The sequence below is a fragment of the Pelobates fuscus genome, chromosome 5 (genome assembly GCF_036172605.1).
Source record: "Pelobates fuscus isolate aPelFus1 chromosome 5, aPelFus1.pri, whole genome shotgun sequence".
In the NCBI taxonomy this organism is placed as follows: Eukaryota; Metazoa; Chordata; class Amphibia; order Anura; family Pelobatidae; genus Pelobates; species Pelobates fuscus.
The window spans coordinates 258999178-259021892 of NC_086321.1; the positions used below are offsets into that span (position 1 = coordinate 258999178).

Genomic DNA, 22715 nt, shown 5'->3' on the forward strand with positions numbered 1-22715 from the left:
TGTAAAGAATATTCTGATGATTTAATATTATTTGTGCATCATTTAATAATTTCTTTTCAGTTTGATGTTTACATGTTGATGCAAAGCACAGTTGATTAGTGCATGTTATTGCAAAAGCACTTTTATCACACATGATTAAAGGCGTACTATAGGGTCAGGAACACAGACATATTTCTGACCCTATAGTGTAAAACCACCATCTTGCCCACCTGGCCCCTCTTGCCACCCTAAATATAGTAAAATCTTGCCTGTATATAAGTCTGCAACTGCTACCTCTGCCCCTGTTTGCATGTGAACTGCCTCTGTCTGCTGATATCATCAGAAGTGGTGGTCTGAACCAAACACAATGCTTCCCCATATGATTGGCTGAGACTGTCAAACACAGCCCTGGCCAATTAGCATCTCCTCATAAAGATTAATTGAATCAATGCATCTCTATGAGGAAAGTTCAGTGTCTACATGCGGGGGGTGGCGACACTGAATGGCAGCACTGCCCCAGGAGGCACCTCTAGCAGCCATCTGAGGAGTGACCAGTGGAGTTAGCACTAGGCTGTAATGTAAACACTGCATTTTCTCTGAAAAGACTGTTTACAGCAAAAAGCCTGAAGGGAATGATTATACTCACCAGAACAAATACAATAAGCTGTAGTTGTTCTGGTGACTATAGTGTCCCTTTAATGCACTTATATTACACTATTTGTATAATTAGCATTTTAGCCATTTGAGCACATAGCACTTTATAGAAGAGTAAGTGCACTATAAATCAGCGCCTTTTTTTTATTACTTTTTTAGTACTAATTTAGTCACAATATTATATTTTTAACAGGAAGCTATAAACACAATATCTGTTTTGTATAATCAAATGCATAACATTAGAATTATTATAGATCAGTTTTATAGACAACATAAGTGTCAGGATGGCTAAAAACATTTTCAAATGCAGAATATGACCATTTTGTTTTTCCCTAAACAGCAAGCCAGTTTAGTAGTGGTTTGAATAAAATATTAAGATCATTGCTTTTGATTACATGGTATGTAATTTGAACATTTTAAACTGCCCCAAAATGAAAAAATAACACATTGAAAATGGCCAGCCTTAATGTGGATATCCATCATATAAACCAGTCAAAGAGAATATAAGGAGAAATAGAGATTTAATTAAGCTAGCTTCCGACAGTTTGTCTTAGCATTACCAATAATTATTTCCAAGGTCCATATATAAAAAAGGAGTTTTCACCAAAAACTGGATATGTTTCACTTTTTTTTTTTTTTAAACTATTTTTGTGTTTTATTTCAGAACTAAACCGGTTACCTGGATTACTTCCGAGCTGAATTTAGATTCCAGATGCGCTGCTCTCTCTGCCTCAATGCTTCCCTCCAACTGCTTTATTCTCTTGGTTGATTCCTGTAAACAAATATACACACATTGACAAGCAACTATAGGGAAACCACAGAATTTTGCTTTGCGTGCCTTTAGAATGACAAAGCACCATGAAAGCGGTTTTAAACCATCTGGGGGATCTACCTTTTGAGCACCCCTGGTCTATGGCTTTTCAAATCAGATGACAAAACACAATTTTAAATTTTACCTGCCATGCAAATCATCTACATGCTATTTTAATGAAAGCTATAAGATGTACAACCCAATTCATGCATAAAGGAGAAACGTTTCAGCAAGAAGAAAATAAAAAAAGTAAATAAAAATAAATAAAAATAAAGACGTAATGATAATTGCAACTGAATCTAACAGAAAGTGGCTCTGGGTGAAATCTCAAAATTGCATTAAAAGAAGACCCAGGTGTCTATAGTGCACAACAGACTAAGAGTATTATAAATAATTAATTCTGGGGGGGAGGGGGGGGAATAAATAAATACTGCAAAACCATCTCCACCATAACAACATCCCACTGTCTTACATGCAAGGGGGAACCAAACTGACTAGCTAAGCACTGTGCATAGCTGTATTTATTATCCATTAACCTCTGCACAGTGCTTACTCTAAGAGGAAATAAAAGCACATGCATAAGCAACAGGGCTGCTTCTCATTTATATGGAAAAGAGGGGTAAAGAGTCAAAATATTGACAACAAACACTACAAAATTGAAATAAAACATAGATGATAACCAAAACCTGGACACTTCAAAATTTTACTTCTAAAACAAGAAGTCTCTCTCCTGTGTGTTTTTCAGTTTCTAAAAAATTGACACATCTGCGACACACCTAAAACCCATTTATGCCTCCTGAACAATCTCCTTTAGAGGGAACCTCTACTCTCTACAACGAATGGTAGATTCATTTACAAAGAGTTGTGTTATTGTTCATGTTACCAATGTGTTGCGCAACGTTTGCTTCAGGCAGTTATTTAAGACAATGACTTACAGCAAGTTCCAGGTTTAATCTCTCCTCTCTCTCACAACTGTATCCAAGTTCACTTTTTTGTTGTCTTAATGTATCCATGTGGATATTCTGCTCTTTTAATAAAGTTTTATTTATTTCTTGTAACTCCTGTATCGTCTTCCTCTGAACCTAGCAACGAGGAAAAAACAAAACAAAAAAAGAGTCAATAGTATGACGCTGATATCCAAGTACAAAGAGTATACTCTGAATTTAGCTCATACAAATTCACATAGAGCAAATAAATAATAATGACCATTTTTAGCAATGTAGTAATAGCAGGGTAAAAGAAAGTGTTTAATATCAGCATTTATCCAAATTAAGGGAAATACAAGCGTGCATTTTTCATGTTGTACTTTAAAAAGTCCTTCTTAGGCACAAAAATCCTTTAGAAATTATGTTTTCACAATTATCCCAGAGTTCCCAGCTAGACATTCAAATGAACACAGACAAGCATCATTTTTAGACTTAACACTGCATTTTTGCAGAAACTCTTAACAACAGACAAGGATTTAAACACAGGTTTGTTTGGGGGTTTTCCACAAAAGCATAGGGAAAAATCTAAAAGGATCATTAAATCATCCATGGACCACAGTTTCAACCTTTTGGGTCTCATCAGCATTGTTCTGGTGAATGTGGAAACAAATTCTCAAGTTTCTGTGGCACGCAGTCAAGTCAATCGAGTTGTGTCTTAGGGAGAGACCTGAAAATGACTGTCCAACAACAGTCCCCATCCAGCCTGACAGAGCGTGAGAGGATCTGCTGAGATGACTGACAGAAACAGTGCAAATCCAGGTGTGCAAAGCTTGGCACTTCATACCCAAAAAGACTTAAGGCTGTATTCTCTGCCAAAACGAGCTCCAACTAAGTACTTTGTTAGGAGTCTGAATACTTTTGTCAATGTGATATTTCCTTTTTTTATTATTTTTTATTAAATGTGCAAAGTTTAAAAAAAAAAAAAAAAATTGCATTGTAATTCTGGAATATTGTGTAAAAAAAAAAAAAATCTATAGTGTATGATTTGCTTTCATAATTTTTTTAAACATGTTCAGTGATTTATATAAAGCTGAAAAAGGATGTCTAGATGTCTAGCTAACTATGGGTACCCTGTGCAAAACAAAGGGAAAACATTCTTAGAATTTTATCCCATGACAGGAGGCTTCCGATTTTGCATTTCTCTCTTTACTAAACTCCACAGCAGTAAAGAAAATGAAACATGCAATAGGGAGTAGGAAGTTCCCAACAATTAGGCTCCTCCCCCTCTTTCTTTACAGCTCCATCGCAGACAGGTCAGAGCTTTTGGCTCTATATATATATATATATATATATATATATATATATATATATATATATATATATATATATTTATATTGAATTTATTGATTTTATTATATATTACTATCATTTTGGGGGGGATTTTTTTAATAGCTTGTAGCCATCTCTACATGTTGTAGACATTCATGCACTTATAATTTGTATAATTCTGGTAATTTTTACTTCCAGATGTAATCTCATTCTCTGCCCGGTCTTCCCCGCCTAGCCCTTTTTTCCCGCCCACGGGAGGACCCGGCCGCATTGCCTCGTTCCCGCCCGCGGGAGGACTCGGCCGCACGACGTTTTTTTTTTTTTCCGTCGGACACTTTATCCCCTATCCCGGTCTTTCAGCCGCATAGTCGGCTCCCTCACCGCGCCTCTCTCTGCAGAGCGCGGCTCCCACTCCCGCAGGCATTCTCGCGGTGGCCATTTGCAATCTCGCGAGATTACGGCCACCATTTTGAGTATCCACTCAGTTCCGCGAGCCCGCGACCGGAGACAGTCCTGTTAACCTCTAGAGGTCAGTCCGTCCTAATTAAAAATAAAACTGCTGTATCTAGGCACTTAAGGGATCATAACCCTGTGCCTGTTAGGGGTGCTGCCCTATTTTGTACTGCTTGTGGAGGTCGCCTTGTGGCCACCTCTGTGATCCTGGGTGAGGCCCAGAAATACTAAAGCCCAATAGTGTGGTGTTAGAAATAATAATATAAAAAAATATTAATATTATCGTTATTATCTTATTTTTTTCTATTACTTGCTTGGGTACAATTACCCTTTGACTGACTAGGCAGCTTAGATCCTGCTGGGATCTTTATTACACCTTATAACCAGACTCTGCTGGAGTCCACTGTACCATCACCACCACACACCCTGCTGGGGTTTACTCTATACTTGGAGTACACATATATATTACACACTACGGTACCCTGTTAGGGCCAGCATAGTGTCATTCATATACAAAATATACAGCTGAACTGACCTCTAATATTCTAATATTCCCTGTGCCAGAAAATGATTAATCTCAATATGGAAACTGCTCAAAATACAGCAGACCTCCAAACAATGATTAATGAGGCGGTAGCAGCCTCCATGGAGAAAGCTCTCTCCATAATGATGGCCTCTAATGCCGATAAGAGGAAGTCATCAAAAACCCACCGACCCCTACACGATTCGGATTCCGATAATTCGGAACTGCATACGAGCCAAGAACCCTCCACCGGCAAACGCCACTGAAAAGGGGAAAAGGGCCAACAGAACCCGACCAAGGGTAAGACCCCTGCAAAAAGGCTTAAGCCCTCTAAGGACACTACCCCGCCCGCATCACCTGATTACTCCTCGGATGAGGAGGATGCACACAAAAAAACCTTGGCCATTCTAGATGAATGGCAGGCGGAGGGGGTCAGACTCCTACGAGGACCCATGGGGCTCCGAGTCCAAATCCCAACCTGGACTCGTAACACGTTACTGGGAGACTCCACATTACAGGACACCATGGATAACCGGCAGGAAGAAGAAGACGCCATTTTTGACGCACCAGGTCAGAAGCTGTTTGATCCGAGGAACCTAAGACACCCTCATTCAGGAGACTGGACACCCCCAGATCACCTTGCAAAGTTCATGCATCTTTGGCTGAGAAAATCCATGGACAAGACGGTCCGCAACCGACTACAGTCCGAATGTCCAAGACCCTCTCTACCCAATCACGTGGCAGAGACACCAGAATTTGACCAGGTGATGACCACCTTCATGTCCCGAGGTGGCCGGGGCCCACGCAAAAGGAGTGGAGAAGGGTTTCAGAGCAGTCCAAGACAAACTGCTAGACTCGGTAGGACCACTTTCCAGGATCATGTACCTGGTGGACGACGCCCTCACAAAGGCAGACCAATTTGACGCGACCATGGTTCGCGAATGGGCTCATGATGTTCGGGAGTGGGCACAAAGATGCTTTTGCTTTAAGGGTAACCCGAATACAGCCCTCTCCTCCGAGCGGCGCAAGGCAGCACTACTCCGCATCGACGGAAAGTTGGTGGAATTGGGCACCAAGGAATTAGGTCCTCTGGCACAGGGCAAACTATTTGGCGATCCTTTCCTCAAGGACTTGAACAAACACGTAAATATCTTTACTTCCCTGAACAAAGCTCAGTCCCTCCATGAGGAGAGTATTTAGACATAACGCCGCCAGGGGTGTTTTTGGACGGGCTGGCCGCCAAAGGGGCCGTGCTGCCAGCCGATTCTGACCTTCAGGCCCCCGTAACTCAAGACCTCACTCTTTCTACCCGGAGGTGGGATACAGACAACAATCCTCATATACCCGAGGAGCGGATATAGGCCGTGGACCACGTACCCGAGGCAGAGCACGTTTCTCCACAGGTAAGCAATCACATAACTCATTACCTTACTCTCCGCCCAGCAGGTCACATATCTTTGTTCTTTCAGGAATGGCAGACCATCTCCACAGACGCGTGGATCCTACAAATGGTTCAAGGGTACATCATCGACTTCACGTCGCACCCACGACAAACAGTCACACCACACCCGATCAAACGCTCCACAGAAGATACCGAACTCATACACAACGAGTTGCTGGAACTTCGATCGAAAGGCGCAATAGAACAATCCAGTCCTCGCGGCTTTTTCAGCAACATATTCCTGGTAAAGAAGAAATCAGGGGATTTTCGACCCGTCATAAACTTAAAAAGACTCAACGAATACGTCACGTTCAGACACTTCAAGATGGAAGGCATACATCTCCTGAGAGATCTACTACAGGACAAAGATTAGTTCATGAGACTGGACCTAAAAGACGCATACCTCTCAGTACCCGTCCACCTTTCCTGTCGAAAATTCCTACGATTCCACTGGCAAGATCGCCCCTGGCAATTCACATGCCTCCCCTTCAGCCTCAGCTCGGCTCCATGGTGCTTCACCAAATTACTGAAGCCAGTAGTCGCTCATCTTCGCGCACAAAGAATTTGTTGCATTATATACCTGGACGACCTCCTACTGTTCTGTTCCGACAAGTCCAGACTGACGCAACACACAAACTATACCACGGATCTACTATCATCCCTGGGCTTCATGGTGAACTTTCAAAAGTCAGCCATGTCACCATCCCAAATGGTGCAATTTCTAGGATTCGAGATAGACTCCACCACGAGCACCCTACGGCTACCTGTCTCAAAGATCTTGAATATTCGCAAAGAACTGCACAAGACCATTCGCGCCCGCACCATTCCACTCCGCGCCCTCGCTCGAATAGTGGGACTCCTCTCAGCTTCCATACAGGCGATCTTTCCGGGCCACTCCACTACAGGGCAATGCAACGCCTCAAAGCATCCTTCCTCAGACACAACCCATCCTACGACCAACCAATCCCGGTCACGGAGGAGGTCAGGGACGAACTCAGATGGTGGCTGGACAGCATGGAAGCATGGAACGGTCGGACCATCTTCGGGAGCACGCCTGACATAGTCCTGGAATCGGACGCCAGCCTCTGGGAATGGGGCGCCACAAGCACAGGCACATCAACAGGCGGGACCTGGACCTCCCAGGACCTCAACCTACACATAAACTGCCTAGAACTCCTGGCAGGATCATTTGCCATCTGCAGCTTAGCAAAAGTAAAGACGGACTGCTACATCCTTCTAAGGATGGACAACATCTCGGCAGTCCGCTACATCAACCGCCTGGGCGGAGCCCAATCCCGGATCCTCTCGGAAATAACGAAGGAGATCTTCCATTTCTGCCTACCGCGCAACATCTCCCTCAAAGCGGAATACCTTCCGGGGGAAACGAACCTCACAGCGACTGGAAACTTGATCCACAGATCTTCCTGGGTCTAGCGGCACACCGGGGTCCATTTCACCTAGATCTGTTTGCGTCTCGCAACAACAGACAAACGCAAGCACATTTCAGTTGGCTCCCAGACCCGGAGAGCAAAGCAACGGATGCATTCCTACAACCATGGCCGATCACGGGAGCATATGCCTTTCCCCCCTTCGCCATGATAGCACGGACCATTCACTACCTGAGACAGCAAGGAGTATCCCTGCTACTCATCACACCTCTATGGACAGGACCACCTTGGTTTCCGGACCTCCTAGCCCTATCTTACAAGGACCCTCTCCTACTACCCTCACACCAACATACTCTCACAGATCTGAAAGGGAGCCCTCACCCGCTCGTCCCGGCCAACCGACTCACCCTAGTGGCTTGGACTCTTTCCGGGGTACCTGGCAAGTCGGCGAACTATCGCAGGCTGCTAAGGACCTCCTATGGGACTCATGGGCTCCAGGAACCAGAAGATCCTGCCTACACGCATGGAATTCCTGGTCCAATTGGTGCTTGGAACGGAACAACGATCCATTTACAGCCTCTATCCTTACCATCCTAAACTTTCTAACCTACCTATTCTCCTCAGGACGATCATACAGGTCTATTAACGTAGTCCGCTCAGCCATCTCAGCGGCCCATGTTCCCACACTGGAGATCCCAGTGGGAAAAGACTCACTGATATGCAGACTTCTAAGGGGCATTCGACTACAACGACCCCCGGAACCAAAATATTCACGACTCTGTGATGTCGAAGTAGTCCTCCCCTTCCTGAGAGAATGGCCGACCAACGACAATCTCTCCCTCCGGCAACTCTCTGCGAAACGAACAGTTCTACTTTGCCTAGTTTCATTTTGCAGGGTATCGGACGTCCGAGCATTTGACATGTTAGACGCGTTCTCAGTCTCCAAGGAGGGAGTCACATTCCAGATATCGCGTCGCACGAAGACTGACTTTGCAACGTTTTTTTACCGTTTCTTCAATTCCGATCCACAACTCTGCGTCGTGGCCACACTACGGCTATATTTGGAGGTTACGCTTCCAATACGGACTCCACCCTCGGGGCAACTCCTCGTGTCATATGTTCGACCACACGTCCCCATCACTACTACTACCCTAGCCAGATGGGTTCGGTGGATTTTTTCTCTCTCTCTCTCTCTCTTTCTCTCTTTCTCTCAGGCATAGACTCTTCCTTCGGGGCTCATTCGGTACGTGGAGCGGCGGCTTCCTCAGCTTTCACAGCGGGTGCCTCATTAACAGATACCAGATAACAAGTGTCTCTATTTGGATACAATTGTATCTGTAAAAGGAAAGTTCACAATATTGAACTTTCCTTTTACAGATACAATTGTATCCAAATAGACACTTTTCAATCATATCAATTTATCTATTTTTTTCCTTTTTCTGTGTATATCACTATATAATAGTTCAGTATTTTAAAGACATTTATTGTTTATTTTATCTTGTTCAGCATTTGTTCATATGTAAAGGTATATCACATCAGAATATGTATTAGATTTTTAAGTCATATATCGTCTAATTTATCTTGCCCAGCATTTGTTTCTATTTAAAAGCATACCACTCCTGAATAGATATTAGATTTTATCTGATATTTCCTTCAATCCTATTGCATCTATAGGGACACTTTAGTGGAGTCCTTTATTCAGTTGAGAGGTTTTTTCCTTTAGTCAGATTTTTTACTCTAACTCTTAGGTCCATTCATTTGGACCTTATTTCTTTATTTCAGCTATAAATATATATTTTTTTTTAAAAAAAAAAAAAAAGGAAAGAAAAATCCATGGGGATGAAAAAGCATAAAAATTACAAGTACAAAGGATGTGCTTTATAAAAATGTATAATATTCTCTGGAGCTAGTTAGACCCACACTAACACAATAATGGAAACATTTTATTCAAGTTAATGTTCCCTTTACATTCTACAAGCTGGTCACAACTGTAGATTGACATTCTTTATTTATCCCATAATATAATTATCTATTAAAACAAAATGGTTAGATTATCTATATAATAAGTGCTCATGGTGTGAGGAGTCTAAATTTGCAGCATTTATCCTTGAAACGCTGCACATTAGATATTTGCACTTTAATGAGGGGGCTATAAGCACCCACAGAACACGTGATTTACACAGGCCCGAACTCCGTTCTATGCCTGCAAGAAAAACCTGTGATTTTACCGCTCTCCCTCCAGGCACTGATATAAATGTTTTACTTATTTTTTTGTTTTTTTAAATACCTCCTTTCTCTATCCGTCTTAGAGCGCATGCATGCACTTATAATTGTTAGAATTGTCTAATCAAATGCTTGTCTATGAGAATTTTTTTTAAATTGAACCACTAGCAGGCAGCAGTGACATAGACTAAGGCTTGGAAACCAGCACAGGGAGCTTCTCCCGGCGCTGGATTCTAGGTAAGTTTATTATTCTTTATTTTAAACGTATTGGAGCCTAGTGAACAATGCCCATCGGTGCATTTTCAAACTTGACGACAAACTTTCAAAAGACTTTATCTTGCATGTATAAATGCATTGTTATAATATAAGAAATATATTTTGTCACCAATTACATAGTGGTTTGATCTGGCTAGTGCACAGCACTGCAGGAGCTTTTTAAAATATATATTGTTGACGTTTCAGCTTTACATAAATATAAAAAAATGTGTATAGATAACAACTGAGGAGCTCCCTGTAAAACATTTTTTTGTTTTGTTTTAACAAAACCTAAAATATTGACTGGACCCTTAAAAACTCACCACTAGATGAAGGAAAAGTTTAAAAACAAGCATTATAATTAATGTACTATTATTAGTAGCATGTGAAAAAACAACAAGCACAGTAGGTACCTGAAGAACACCTTCCAGCCCTTGCTTTTCAGACAAGAGATTTTCCACCTTTTCTTTATAACTGGCAATAATATTGTTCTGGTTTTGAAGGTCATTTTCTAGTCGTTTCTGCGCATCTTGCCAACGATACTGTGCAGTTTGAAGATTCTGCTCCATGGCGTGCAACTTTATGTGAAATTCCTCAGCCTGCACTGTACGTGGAAATGCATATTAAGAACAGCTTTCAGAGTTTGCAGTTATAATAAATAAATATATAAATACCTAATAAACAGAAACAATCTCAAGAAACAGCAGAGAAGTGCTACCCACTGTCTCCACTGTTTGTTCTTACGCTTGAGGCTTTCCTGAATAGACTATGGATCAATGAGGCAATGAGTCTGATTTACACTGTATCTTTATGGATGTGAACTGGGTGATTATTACATTTCTCACTCAAAAAATAAATGTAAAAAAAATGCTCCTCTTACACCAAGAAAGATGAAACCCAATTGTTTACACAGTGATACCGCACTCAACCTATGTTCCATGAGTGCATGCCTATAATACTTGCTTCTTGCTGGAAATGCTCCTACACAATATTTAGTGGGAATACCTTTGACTTGGGCATTTTGCACGATTTGTGGTCAGCCTCCCCTTCATCTCACCCCAACTCCCTTTTCGGTCCTTACTCACCTCCTTTCCCTCTATGCCTATTTTTCTGCTCCTCAATCCATTATCCACCTTTTCTTGTTCTCTTATCTCACTAATCATATCTGAATCCTTCTCTTATCCCTACCATTACTGCATCTCCAAGCAGTCACTAAAAACATCTTTACTCTTTTCACAAAACGTTTTTTATTTTCCGGTTTATTCCAGTTCATTAACTTTATACTAGTCACTGTGCACGGCCTCATCTAATATGTTTTTTATGTTATTACTTGACAAACACTCTCTGGAATCAAATAACAAATCATTAAGAAATCATTTGACTGTGATATTGTTTTATAGACCAGACATTGGTATTGCAATGTAATGACACCAAGATCTGCACATGATGGTAGGGTACATACGTGTGTAAAGATGAAATGGTTTGAACTTGTTCAGTTTATGCCAATGTTTAGACTCGCACACAACTTACTGGCACAAATGTAATAATCCCCAACTCTGCACTTTCTTTTAGCAAAGCAATGTCCTTATTAGAAGCAATCTAGGTAAATATTCAGCTAAGCCAATAAGAAATCAGTGTAACATGATCTGAAGGCATGACAGCCAATCACTGTGCCCTTATAATATCTCTATTTTCCCCTTACCATGGCTTTGAAATATTATACAGATAATAAGAGAATCAAGACCGGCTGTGAGGGCAGTTTCAAGTCACCAGCTCACATTGATTTCTTTGGCTGTGCTGCACTCTTTACCCTTTAATTAAGAACACATTTTGTGAAAAGGGGAGCCGTGGCTAAGGTTCTTTTTAAAGCAAAACTAAAGGGTTTTGAACCGGGAGAATCATTCAGCATGCATTGGTCTTGAAAACCTATCAAATGCACTTATGTTGGGTAATTTCCGGTTTTCATCAGTCATCTCTGGTCTCTCTAAAATAATAAGGCTACAGAAAAAAATGCAACTTTAACATCTTGATACTTAATGGAGGACAAATATGAGGAAAGACAAGACAGCAACTTACATTTAAACTGTTCCTGTATTCGACTGGATTGCGCTTTCTCCTGTTCAAGTGCCATTCTCTCCTCTCTGTACTGTTTTTTTGCCACTGCCAATTCATATTCTAAGCTTTGACGAACAGCTTCCCCTCTCTCAAATTCAGAACGAAGTCGGACGAGCATACTTTCACGAACAGAAAGCTGTTTAAAAGAAATTTATAAATACATATATAACAATTGGTATCTTCATTTAAATCAACTGATATCTCTAACACTAAAGTGTTCCGATGATTCCCCCACGCCAGCAAATAAAGGGTTACAAATACTTTTTAACACTCACCTTCTTCCAACGCACTGGTTCCATCTCCTCCGGCATCAGAGCCAATTCGAAAGCTAATGCACAACAAGCGCCACACTCAATTTAGACCTCCCCCTAACTTTATAAAACGCAATATTTCTAAAACGTACGTGAATGCACTAACCTCTTGATTATGGTTTGACATCAGTTCAATGTTTAGATTTTTAGCCTGATTAAGTTTTGACCGCAGCTCAGCAATTAAATTAAAATCAGATTGCTCCTCCTTTTGAAGTTTACGATGTTCAGATCTGGAAATAAATACAAGGGAGATATATAAGAAATATGTTCGAAACTATTCATTTAGAATAATTTAGGGAGCTAGCAATGGTCGAGAACTCTAGATTGAGGACAACTTAAATTCGATTTATATTGGAATTAGATACTGCAACCAGAGAAATAACCACAAAATACAAACTGTGTGTTTGGCGATTTCTTTTAAAGGGAAATGCATCACTTTAAGACAACTGTCTCATTAAAAAGCGTTAGCTTTGAATTAGATAATTGCCTCACTCTGCAGACATAAAAAGTAATGGTATATATATATATATATATATATATATATATATATATATATATATATATATATCACAGCCTCACACATTTCCCTAAAAACACCCCCTTTTTGTCATCATACCCCATCAAGAAAATCTTAATCTTAAATCCACCAGACTTCCTATAGATGTGCCTATCTTTAGATTACTTAGCAATCTCCTCGACGAATCCCCTTTTGATCCCAACACTAACCTGGTGATCAAATCTGCTATCTATTTAGCTTTTTATGGGTTCCTAAGACCTAGGGAATTTACCGTTGTTTGTCAAGGAGATACACACACAGCCTTAAAACCTCACAACTCACTAAAGTAGACGACTATTACATTTTCACAATCCCATCTACCAAAACTAATCATTCCCTACACCCCACTATCATTCCTCTCTTTCCAACAGACAATGCTTGGTGTCCAGTTAAGGCACTAGACCACTTACGGTCAACCCATAACACGCACTTACCAGACTCACCACTCTTACAACTACAAGGGCACCCACTCACTACAGCAAAATTCACCAAGAATCTTATTGGGAAAATTGGGTTACAACCCAGCTTCATTCTCCGGGCATTCCTTTCGCATAGGAGCCGCTTCATCAGCTTCTAGTACTAACACCCCGGTCCACATCATAAAGAGACTGGGTCGCTGGAAGTCCTCTATATACAATACGTACATTCCACGACCAGAAAGAGAACTTCGCCAAGCCTTCAGGAATTTAGTCATGTAACAAATGCAATAAAGTGTGTTTTTTCGAACTTCTCTTTGCCCTGTTTTATTTACAGGCCCACTCAGACGTTGGTTTTGGCACACCACAACCAACTTTTATCTCAGACAATATCCATTACAGATTAAATTCCGAGCACAAATACATACATAATATATATATATATATATATATATATATATATATATATATATACATACACACACACAAATCCAGGCCAACTCCTTGGTTTTGCACCCCTCCCTGTCACAGGTGCCTCATTCCAGGGCCCTATTTAGCCTTGACATGCAGAGAGTCCCAGGAAGGATGTATTTCCCAAGTAAGTGGATTAATCTCATAAGAGCAAGCATTAGGCTGCTAGGATAGGACCTACCAACAATGGGGTACACTGACGGTGTGGCAGGCTTATGCAATATATTGTTATTTTTTGCCTAGGTGAGGTGTTTTTAACCCGTTAAGGACACATGATTCCCTTTTATTCCAGAAGTTTGGTCTTTAAGGGGTTAAATAAAACTACTACAATCTCTAAGATTTGAAATCATTGTTTAGTGAATAAGCGAGTGCGCTGGATTCTGTAAATATATATATATATATATATATATATATATATATATATATTTACTTGCTTCTTACGCTTTTCACACCCACTCCAGGTGGGACATTATTCTAACTAATCAGTGCCCTATCCCTAGGAATGCTTAAAAAAGTGCATTAGACATGCCTGGCAGATTTGCACATGCACTTTGCAACATCCCAGCAGCAGGAACTGAGGAGGATTCTGTTTATTGTGATTCATGGAGAGCATTCTCTGGGGTCGAGTTTCTCTCTCCTGCTGCTGCTGCATGATGCTGCCCTGTTTCTGTCATTAGAGGACTGGTCTGAAGCTGAGATGAGGGTGGAGAAGGCTGAAAAATATCCTCTAGCAGAGAGGCATGCCCCACAATGCAATCTGACCAAGTTTCTAGTACGTTTGTAATAAATGCTCATATACTGGTTTCCTGGTTTAAAAAGAAATGTCAGACTATGCATTTCCCTTTAAACAGTTTTTTTTGTTTTTTAACATCATTATAAAAATAATTGGTTTAATTGGTTTAATATATACAGTAGTAATACCACAATTTTTTTTTATTTTATTTTTTTTTTAAACGGGGGATTTCTTACAGCAATACAAATATTTTGAATGTGCTGATTACTGTATGGATACATTAATGGTTTTCTTTTTCTCCCCCAATTATTTGTATATTACTTGCTGTGAAAAATCTCTCAGGAAGAGGTTAGTGCCACAATTCTAGGAAAACTGAATAAATAAAAAAAATAAAAATAGAAGAACTGCAACAGATTTAACAGACACCGTTTTCACATGGAAAAATCTACAACTGAATTAACTAGTAATCATAATCTTACCTTTTAATTTCATGAACACTCTCATTGTTATGAGATATTAACGTCATCTTGTCCATGTTTACAGCAGCTCTGTTTAAACAGAGCAAAGCCTGTTAATTATAAAATTATTATTTCTTCCAGATGCCTAGCTCTGCTTTTGACATTTAATAAAGATTTATGACCTTCTGCAAAAAAGAAAAAAAAAAATGATAAAATTATATTATATACTAATAACTCACTTAAACTGTAGCTCTGTACAAGATCTATCTCCTACCTACCATATTCACATTTCCTCCATTTAACCATACAGGCTCAATAAACTCTGGCTGCATATTCCCTTTCTGTGCATCTCTACAGTTCCCATGTTTGTCCAGGGCTTAAATCAGGAGACTATTCTCTATCTATATAAAGGCCTCTCTATTCATGCCACATCAGTCCTTCACACCAGGGCACAGGAACCTGATGTTTCAACTCTACATTTAATATCAGCCATAAGTCTGGCTGGATAATCTGAAATATGTAGACCACAAACAAGTGTTAACTTTGAGACTGCAGATTTTCTATAATGCTCAGGGAGGTTTAGGCTAGCAAGGACTCATGTGATATTGACATCAGCAGTGTCAAGCTAGCCATTATTTGTATCCTCTAAGTAAGAGAGTGTATGAGAATATCTGTGAAGTGTAAAAGTCTCTTAGCTTGTGTGTGACGGTTATTTACTAAAGTGAGAATTCAAAGATAATTTCAAATTTAAGGTCAAGATAGCCAAACTAAACAAATGTTATAAGTCACAAAAAAGAAAAAGAGGAGGGTCTGTCCTTGAAAGTATAATTTAATATACGTACTAGTAGAAAAAGAACAGTTAAAAAGGGTATACTTTATTAGATAGAAGAAAGAAAACTTAAACAGTAAGGTAATCTCAAAACAAAACAAATTATGTGTATGTACACTATGTGGTGCTGTAGCACCACATAGTGTACATACACATCATTTGTGTAGCGCCACATAGTGTACATACACATCATTTGTTTTGTGCACATTATTACTGGTCTGAGCGAACTTGCAGCTTAACGATCTCCTATTCAGTATTAATTTGATTACGATTAGAAAGCCCTGCTAGCTCTTACTTCGAGGTTTAGTACTGATAATTATGGGAATTATTGAAGCTAGCTTATTACTAGCATAATATTCTCATACTTTAGTGTGTGGCAGTTTATCTTGACGTACACCGATCCAATCTGACGTATCAATCATATTGTTGCATTTCCTTGATGCACTTCTGATATACCGTTGCTAATTACCATTTGATATCTGGTGTAGCAAACAAATAGCTACATTATAGAGACCTAGACTTATTCTTGACACTGTTGCATCGGTATTGATTGTGTAAAGTACTCACCTTTTTAGGTGTTCTCTAATACTGTATTGCGTGCTGCTACTGAGGTACCCTTTAGTCAGCACTTACTTGTTTTATTTATTATACATATAATTATTTTCACTTATGTGTGTGTCATCTCACTTCCCCTTACCTTTATGTACGGTTTAAGTTTTCTTTCTTCTATCTAATAAAGTATACCCTATTAATTTATACTTTCAAGGACAGACCCTCCTCTTTTTCTTTTTTGCGATTAATTCCAGTAGGGTTACCCCCTGATCTGTCCTTTTGGATTGATATTTTGCCAACCATTTTCTACTTAATGTTATAAGTCAGCTCTTTCAGTTTGGCTGCTATGGCCTTAAATTTGAAAATCAGTTTGAATATAGTAAATAACCCTGTAAGTGTGCGAGAGAAAATGTCGTAGAACATTTTTTAGAAATTAATAAATAAAAATGGATGTTTATGCTCATCTTTGCAAGTCTTTCAGAAAGTTCACCCGCATCTAATTAACATTTAAATGTTAAAAGAAATATATAAAAAAATGTTTGAAGAGATTTTATTTACAAATCTGTGATATAAACAGTAAAACTCTTACAGACACAATGCACTGAAAATGACGGTATCGTTGGGCAAACGTGAATGTCACAAGTGGAGCTTACAATAAATTAAAAAACATTTCCCTTGTAACATTAAATATCAATAATTATGGGTAGGTAGGCATATCACACACACACACACCTCTCTCTCTCTCCATGGCACCTTAATCTCAAAAGCTAGCACTTTGCTAAAGTTGGCAACAGAAATTGATGACCTGACCTTTCAACAATGTCTTGCAATGTAAGGTTACAGTGAAGTTTATGGAGCATGCTTCAAGGTCAATCCAGTCCCCTTACTGCAGGTCTTATTTTACAACTGTGCTAAATTTAAAAAAAAAAAAAAAATTCACTTTTATAATTCCCCTTAGTAACACCTGCCTCTCTTACTCTGAACTGCAGTGCAGAGTGGACATGAATGATATGAAGCACTTTTGACTGATTAAAGTGTGTCCCAATGTTTTTCTAGGAGAAGGATCTTAATAGACAGATGATATTTATGGCTTCACAGGAGATGGATCGAAGCTGCAGCGAGGAAGCTCTGCTGACGCTAGAATAAAAGCAAGGTTATATAATACTAACCCTTTTAATTCCAAAAATAAAATTAAGGATATAAATGTAATATGTGCACTTCAATAACATATTCTGATAATTCTTTGAGAAGCATTTGGTTAATTCTTGGAGAAGCATCCAACTGGCGGAGCACAATGTTTGCCATAGGTCTCCAATGCTTGCTTGTGGAAACCATTGATTTGGACCAGAGATCATCATAATAATCCTCTCACAGCAAGTGGAACTTGTTTTCTTAGCTTTAGAATTAAAACTGAGACCGTAAACCCATTAAAAGACGCTATACTTAACCCTTTAAAAGGACTGATGCAGGCGTACAAGTGATGAAAACAAAAAGTAAACAAAACTTTGAATTTGCGCTATATGTCTGTTCAACCATAATTCACCTATTTCATATAAAATGCGCACACACTTCTTATATATCATTTTGTTCAGAAGAAACAGGGCTTTCATGTCACATCAAATATTTATATAAAAAATATTTTAAAAATGTGAGAAATAAATTTTGTTATTTTATTAGTTCTGCATGGCCATTTTAACTGTGAATAGCATAATACTGTTGGCTGTTACTGCACTAAAGTACACAAATTTGTATTTAGCGATGTCACACAAGTAAAACAGTGCCCCAAATGTACAGGTTTTATGGTGTTTTGGAAAGTTACAGGGTCAAATTTAGCACTTTACATTTTTTTTAGTTTATACACATTGAAATTTGACAGACTAGTTATGTTGCCTTTGAGACCAAATGGTAGCCCAGGAATGAGAATTACCCTCATGATGGCAAACCATTTGCAAAAGTAGACAACCCAGGGTATGCCCAGTCTTTTTTAGTAGCCACGAATACTGGCCAAAATTAGCGTTCATATGGGTGTGTAAAAATTGCAAAACACTAATTTTAACGCTAACTATGGGCAGTGTTTGTAACTTGCTACTAAAAATGCCTAGACATACACCATTTGCAATACCTTGGGTTGTCTACTTCTGTAAATTGTATGTCATCATGGGGGTAATTTTCATTCCTGGGCTACCATAAAGTCTCAAAGGCAACATAACCAATCTGGCGAATTTCAAAGTGAAAAAAAATGAAATGCAAACGTTATATTTGACTCTAACGTTTGAAAACACCATAAACCCTGTACATGGGGGGTACAGTTATACTCGGGAGACTTCACTGAGCAGAAATATTAGTGTTTCAAAACAGTAAAACATATCACAACAACGTCAGTGTAAGTGCAGTTTGTGTGTGAAAAATTTGATATTTTGACGATATTAACGATGCGATACATTTTACTGTTTTGAAACACTAATATTTGTGTTTAGCGAAGTCTACCAAGCAAAACAGTACCCCACATGTACAGGTTTTATGGTGTTTAGAAAAGTTACAGGGTTAAATATAGGGCCTGCTAACCAAATTCTGTGGACTTTCTGCCTGGTTTGTCAGGCAAGTCCATAACACTGTAATTAATAAAATTACTTAATAATGTAAAATTATTACATAACATATATGTAACTTTTTTAATTATTTGTATTTATATATAGACAGACATTTAGAGATATATACATATATATTTATTAAATATATTTTTCTACAACAGAGCAGGGGTAGGCAAATTTCAGCACTCCAAATGTTGAGGACTACATCTTCCCTGATGCTTTGCCAGCAATAAGCCATTATGGAAGATGTAGTCTACAACATCTGGACTGCTGAAGATCGTCTAACCTTTGCACTAGAGCAGTGTTCCCCAACCCAGTCCTCATGGACCATCAACACTCCAGGTTTTGTCAGCATCTCCACTGGAATAAAACAGGGAAATACATAAATCCTGGACTGTTGGTGGTCCCTGAGGACTGGGTTGGGGAACACTGCACTAGACTAGAGCATTCATAAAGTGCACTGCAACACACAGAGCAACATAAGGACTATATGTTAGGGATTATTTGTCGTATTCCAAAATCTTATTCAAAACCCAAATCTAAATGTAATACTAAAACTAACCCTAGGTCAGGGGTCAGCTACCTATGGCATGTGTTCCATGCATGAAACGCGAGGTGCCTTTACACAGTACTCTAAGCTGACAGAGACAAACGGACTCTACTATCAGGAGTTCCAGTAGGACTTCAGAGATCTGCAAATGCAAACCAAGCGGTGATTGCATCAATTAACGCATTCAGATCACTTGTTAACAGGGAACCCTCACAGGAGTAGAGCAGCCCACAGCAGGTATCACAGCTCCTGCAATTGACTTGTCTTACAGGGGAGACCTGCTGTTCTATAACTCCAACTCCCAGCATGCTTTGCCAGCCCATAGGAGTTGCTCTGCACCAGCTCCCCCTCCCGTTATGGTATCAGTGAGTGATGGACAGCCCGCTGTGCGCTATGCGCTGCCGCTATCCCCTCTATGTAAGACACTCAGTAATGGATGTCAGGTAATACTCACCCCGTGGCCGGAGCGCTGTGTTATTGTCGTTACAGGTAGTCACGTCGCCAAGTCCCTAGAGCTGTCCATCCCGCTGAGCTTGCCGCCGGAAGCATTGCGAGCCTGTGATTGGCTGCTGTAACAGTCTATGGAGACAGAGAGGAGCTCTGATTGGCTGCTGTAACAGTCTATGGAGACAGAGCAGCGCTCTGATTCGTGCGTACAGGAATCGAGAGGCTAAAAAAAAAAACATCACGTGCTCAGGAAAGAGCCTGTTGCTCTGGGCAACAAGTAAGACGCTACTACGGAAGCCGCTTAGGGTTTTATATCCAATGGAGCGCCAGGGAGGCAGACTGCTCGACAAGGAGCACTGACTGAGACAGTTGGTGGGTCTCACACACTGTGCCGAAATAAGGCAGGGGGCCAGATCAGTGCTGACTCTGAATGCTGGGCTCTGTGTGTGCTGGCTGAGTGTTGTGTGAGTGGTGGCTGAATGGTTCCCATAAGGATTGGGACTGCACTCAGGCAGAATAACATACAAGTGGCAGAGGGGGTGCTCCATTCCACCGCATTAGACCAAACCAAATCCACTAAAAGGCTTTCCAGCAGGCTTTACTGGATCATGGCAGCTGTGGGAACGTTTTGATCATATAATATGGCCTTCATCAATTCAACTTGACCAGTTTTTAATAAAATGTAAAACGTTTCTTAATAATAGTGTCTGCATAATTAGTGCAGCTTAAAGGGTTACTGTGGCCCTATAAAAAAAAAAAAAGTCATACTGTTTAAGTTAAAGGACCTCTATAGGCACCCAAAACACTTCAGCTCAATGAAGTGGTCTGGGTGCCAGGTCCCCCTAGTTTTAACCCTGCAGCTGAAAACATAGCAGTTTACAATGTTTACATTGCTGGGTTAATACAGTCTTTAGTGGCTGTCTCCCTGACAGCCACTATAGGTGCCTCCGCGACCCTCAATGCGAAAATCGCATTGAGCACGCTGAACGTCCATAGGAAAGCATTGAGTAATGGTTTCCTATGGGCGGTTTGAATGTGCACGCACGGCTCTGGCTGCGCATTCGGTTCCACTAAGGAGCTGACGTCGGTGGGGGAGGAGAGGTCACCAGCGCCGATGATTAAAGGGAAGGGGTTTTACCCCTTTAGCCCAGCGGGAGAGGGGCACTGAGGGTGGGGGGACCTAATAACCCTATAGTTTTCCTGGCACTATAGTGGTCCTTTAATATGTCCTATTTGGCACTATTAGGTCCCCCTAAATTTACCATTAAAAGATGAACAAAAAAAGTTAGTTTTTTTCTTACCTGGAATCCAGCGCTGGGCAAAGCTCCCAATGCTGCTTTCCACACCTCTTCTGACATCACAAAAGTGCCTCTGGCGGTCCCATCAAAGGCTTCTCATAAAGAAGCCTTTGATTTAACCATTTCACCATCTCAGAATGCACGTGAATGCTCTGTGCTGCCAAGAGAAAGAAAGAAGGGAGTAGGAAAGGGATGAACAGAGGCAGGAAGGAGAGCAAGTTTCCCCTTGCAGATAGTCAGCTTGCTAAGCGCTACTGAATGTGTTGGCGCTATATAAATGGCAATAATAATAAAAAGGGAGAAGCTGATTATATCTGTTACAACCACGCTGTGTGTGCTGATGACGGATGTAAAATATGCACAGAGGGGGGCGGGGCCTGACAGCAAAGATGGCCAGTCGCACATGTTAAGAGCTCCTGCAACAACGGACGAACGTGTGAGGCTACCGACTGACATAGTGGCATTAACGGCACATGGAGATCGGGACGAAACGCAGTAAAGCATTCTGAACACTCCGATAACTGTCCAACACCGATACGCCACGGAAAATCTCCAAACGACCATGAGGCCTAACTCAGAGCAGAGCCTGAGGACTGGGGGAGACGGCCGATCCCCCGGTACGGGACATGCTCCTAAGCAGAAGCCCACCGCAGCCTGCTACCCCCCCCCCCCTATGGACCGGCGGGGGACATCCCGGTCCTCGCTGGGGACGGTTACCCCCACATTTAAACCTGTACAAGCGGCGAAATTAGCAACCACACGGAGCTTACAAGACTCAGCCAAGATGGCGGCGCGGCCGCGGCCTAAGACCAAGCAACCATGCATCACACCACCCAAGCATACAAGGGACTTCATAGACCTGCTGCGCACCCACCTCTGGGCAAAGCTTAAAGCCCGGAGACAATCTTACCAGCTGGCGATGAGAGAGGTGGCGGCGTGGATCCGTCCGACCACCCGGCGCACCCTGCTATGGTGTCCCCCTCACAACTCCAGAGCGACCTTTAAACTGAGTAGGAGCCGAAGCTCCATCAAAGGGAAACGGTGCCAGCCCCCTCAAACGCTGAAACTTACGATCCTGCGCCACTGAAGAAGACCCGGCCAATCCCTCACTCAGCGGTCCCAGAAACCAACAACCAGCACAGCTCTACCCCCCACACTGATGACCACAAAGCCCAACGCGATGCAAAAATAGATGCAGAGAAGCTGGATCCAGGGAAACAAAACTGGCGGAGAGCCCACACACGGCCCACTGTGGAGGGAACCCAGAAGGGACCATTACTCAACCACTCAAGCAAAGCTGCCAGAACGGGCATCGGGTGAAGCAACCTGGACTTCTGCAATCCACGGCTCACGGCCAACAACCCATGCCTTTAAAGCAGAGACTGACACACTCAGCAGCCGAAAGT

At 41.0% G+C, this 22715-nt stretch overlaps 1 protein-coding gene across 1 annotated transcript in view; it reads right to left on the bottom strand.

Moving 5' to 3' along the window:
• CCDC171 (coiled-coil domain containing 171) overlaps positions 1 to 20084 on the bottom strand; it is a 118616-nt gene extending 98532 nt beyond the window's left edge. Inside the window, exons 1-7 of the mRNA XM_063455250.1 lie at positions 20019 to 20084; positions 15064 to 15227; positions 12515 to 12638; positions 12059 to 12233; positions 10396 to 10586; positions 2380 to 2526; positions 1313 to 1405 (exon numbers count right to left, since the gene is read on the bottom strand). Coding sequence (XP_063311320.1) covers positions 1313 to 1405; positions 2380 to 2526; positions 10396 to 10586; positions 12059 to 12233; positions 12515 to 12638; positions 15064 to 15119 — 786 coding nt within the window. The 5' untranslated portion in view covers positions 15120 to 15227; positions 20019 to 20084. The remainder of the gene's footprint in view (positions 1 to 1312; positions 1406 to 2379; positions 2527 to 10395; positions 10587 to 12058; positions 12234 to 12514; positions 12639 to 15063; positions 15228 to 20018) is intronic.
• Positions 20085 to 22715: the final 2631 nt, after the last annotated feature.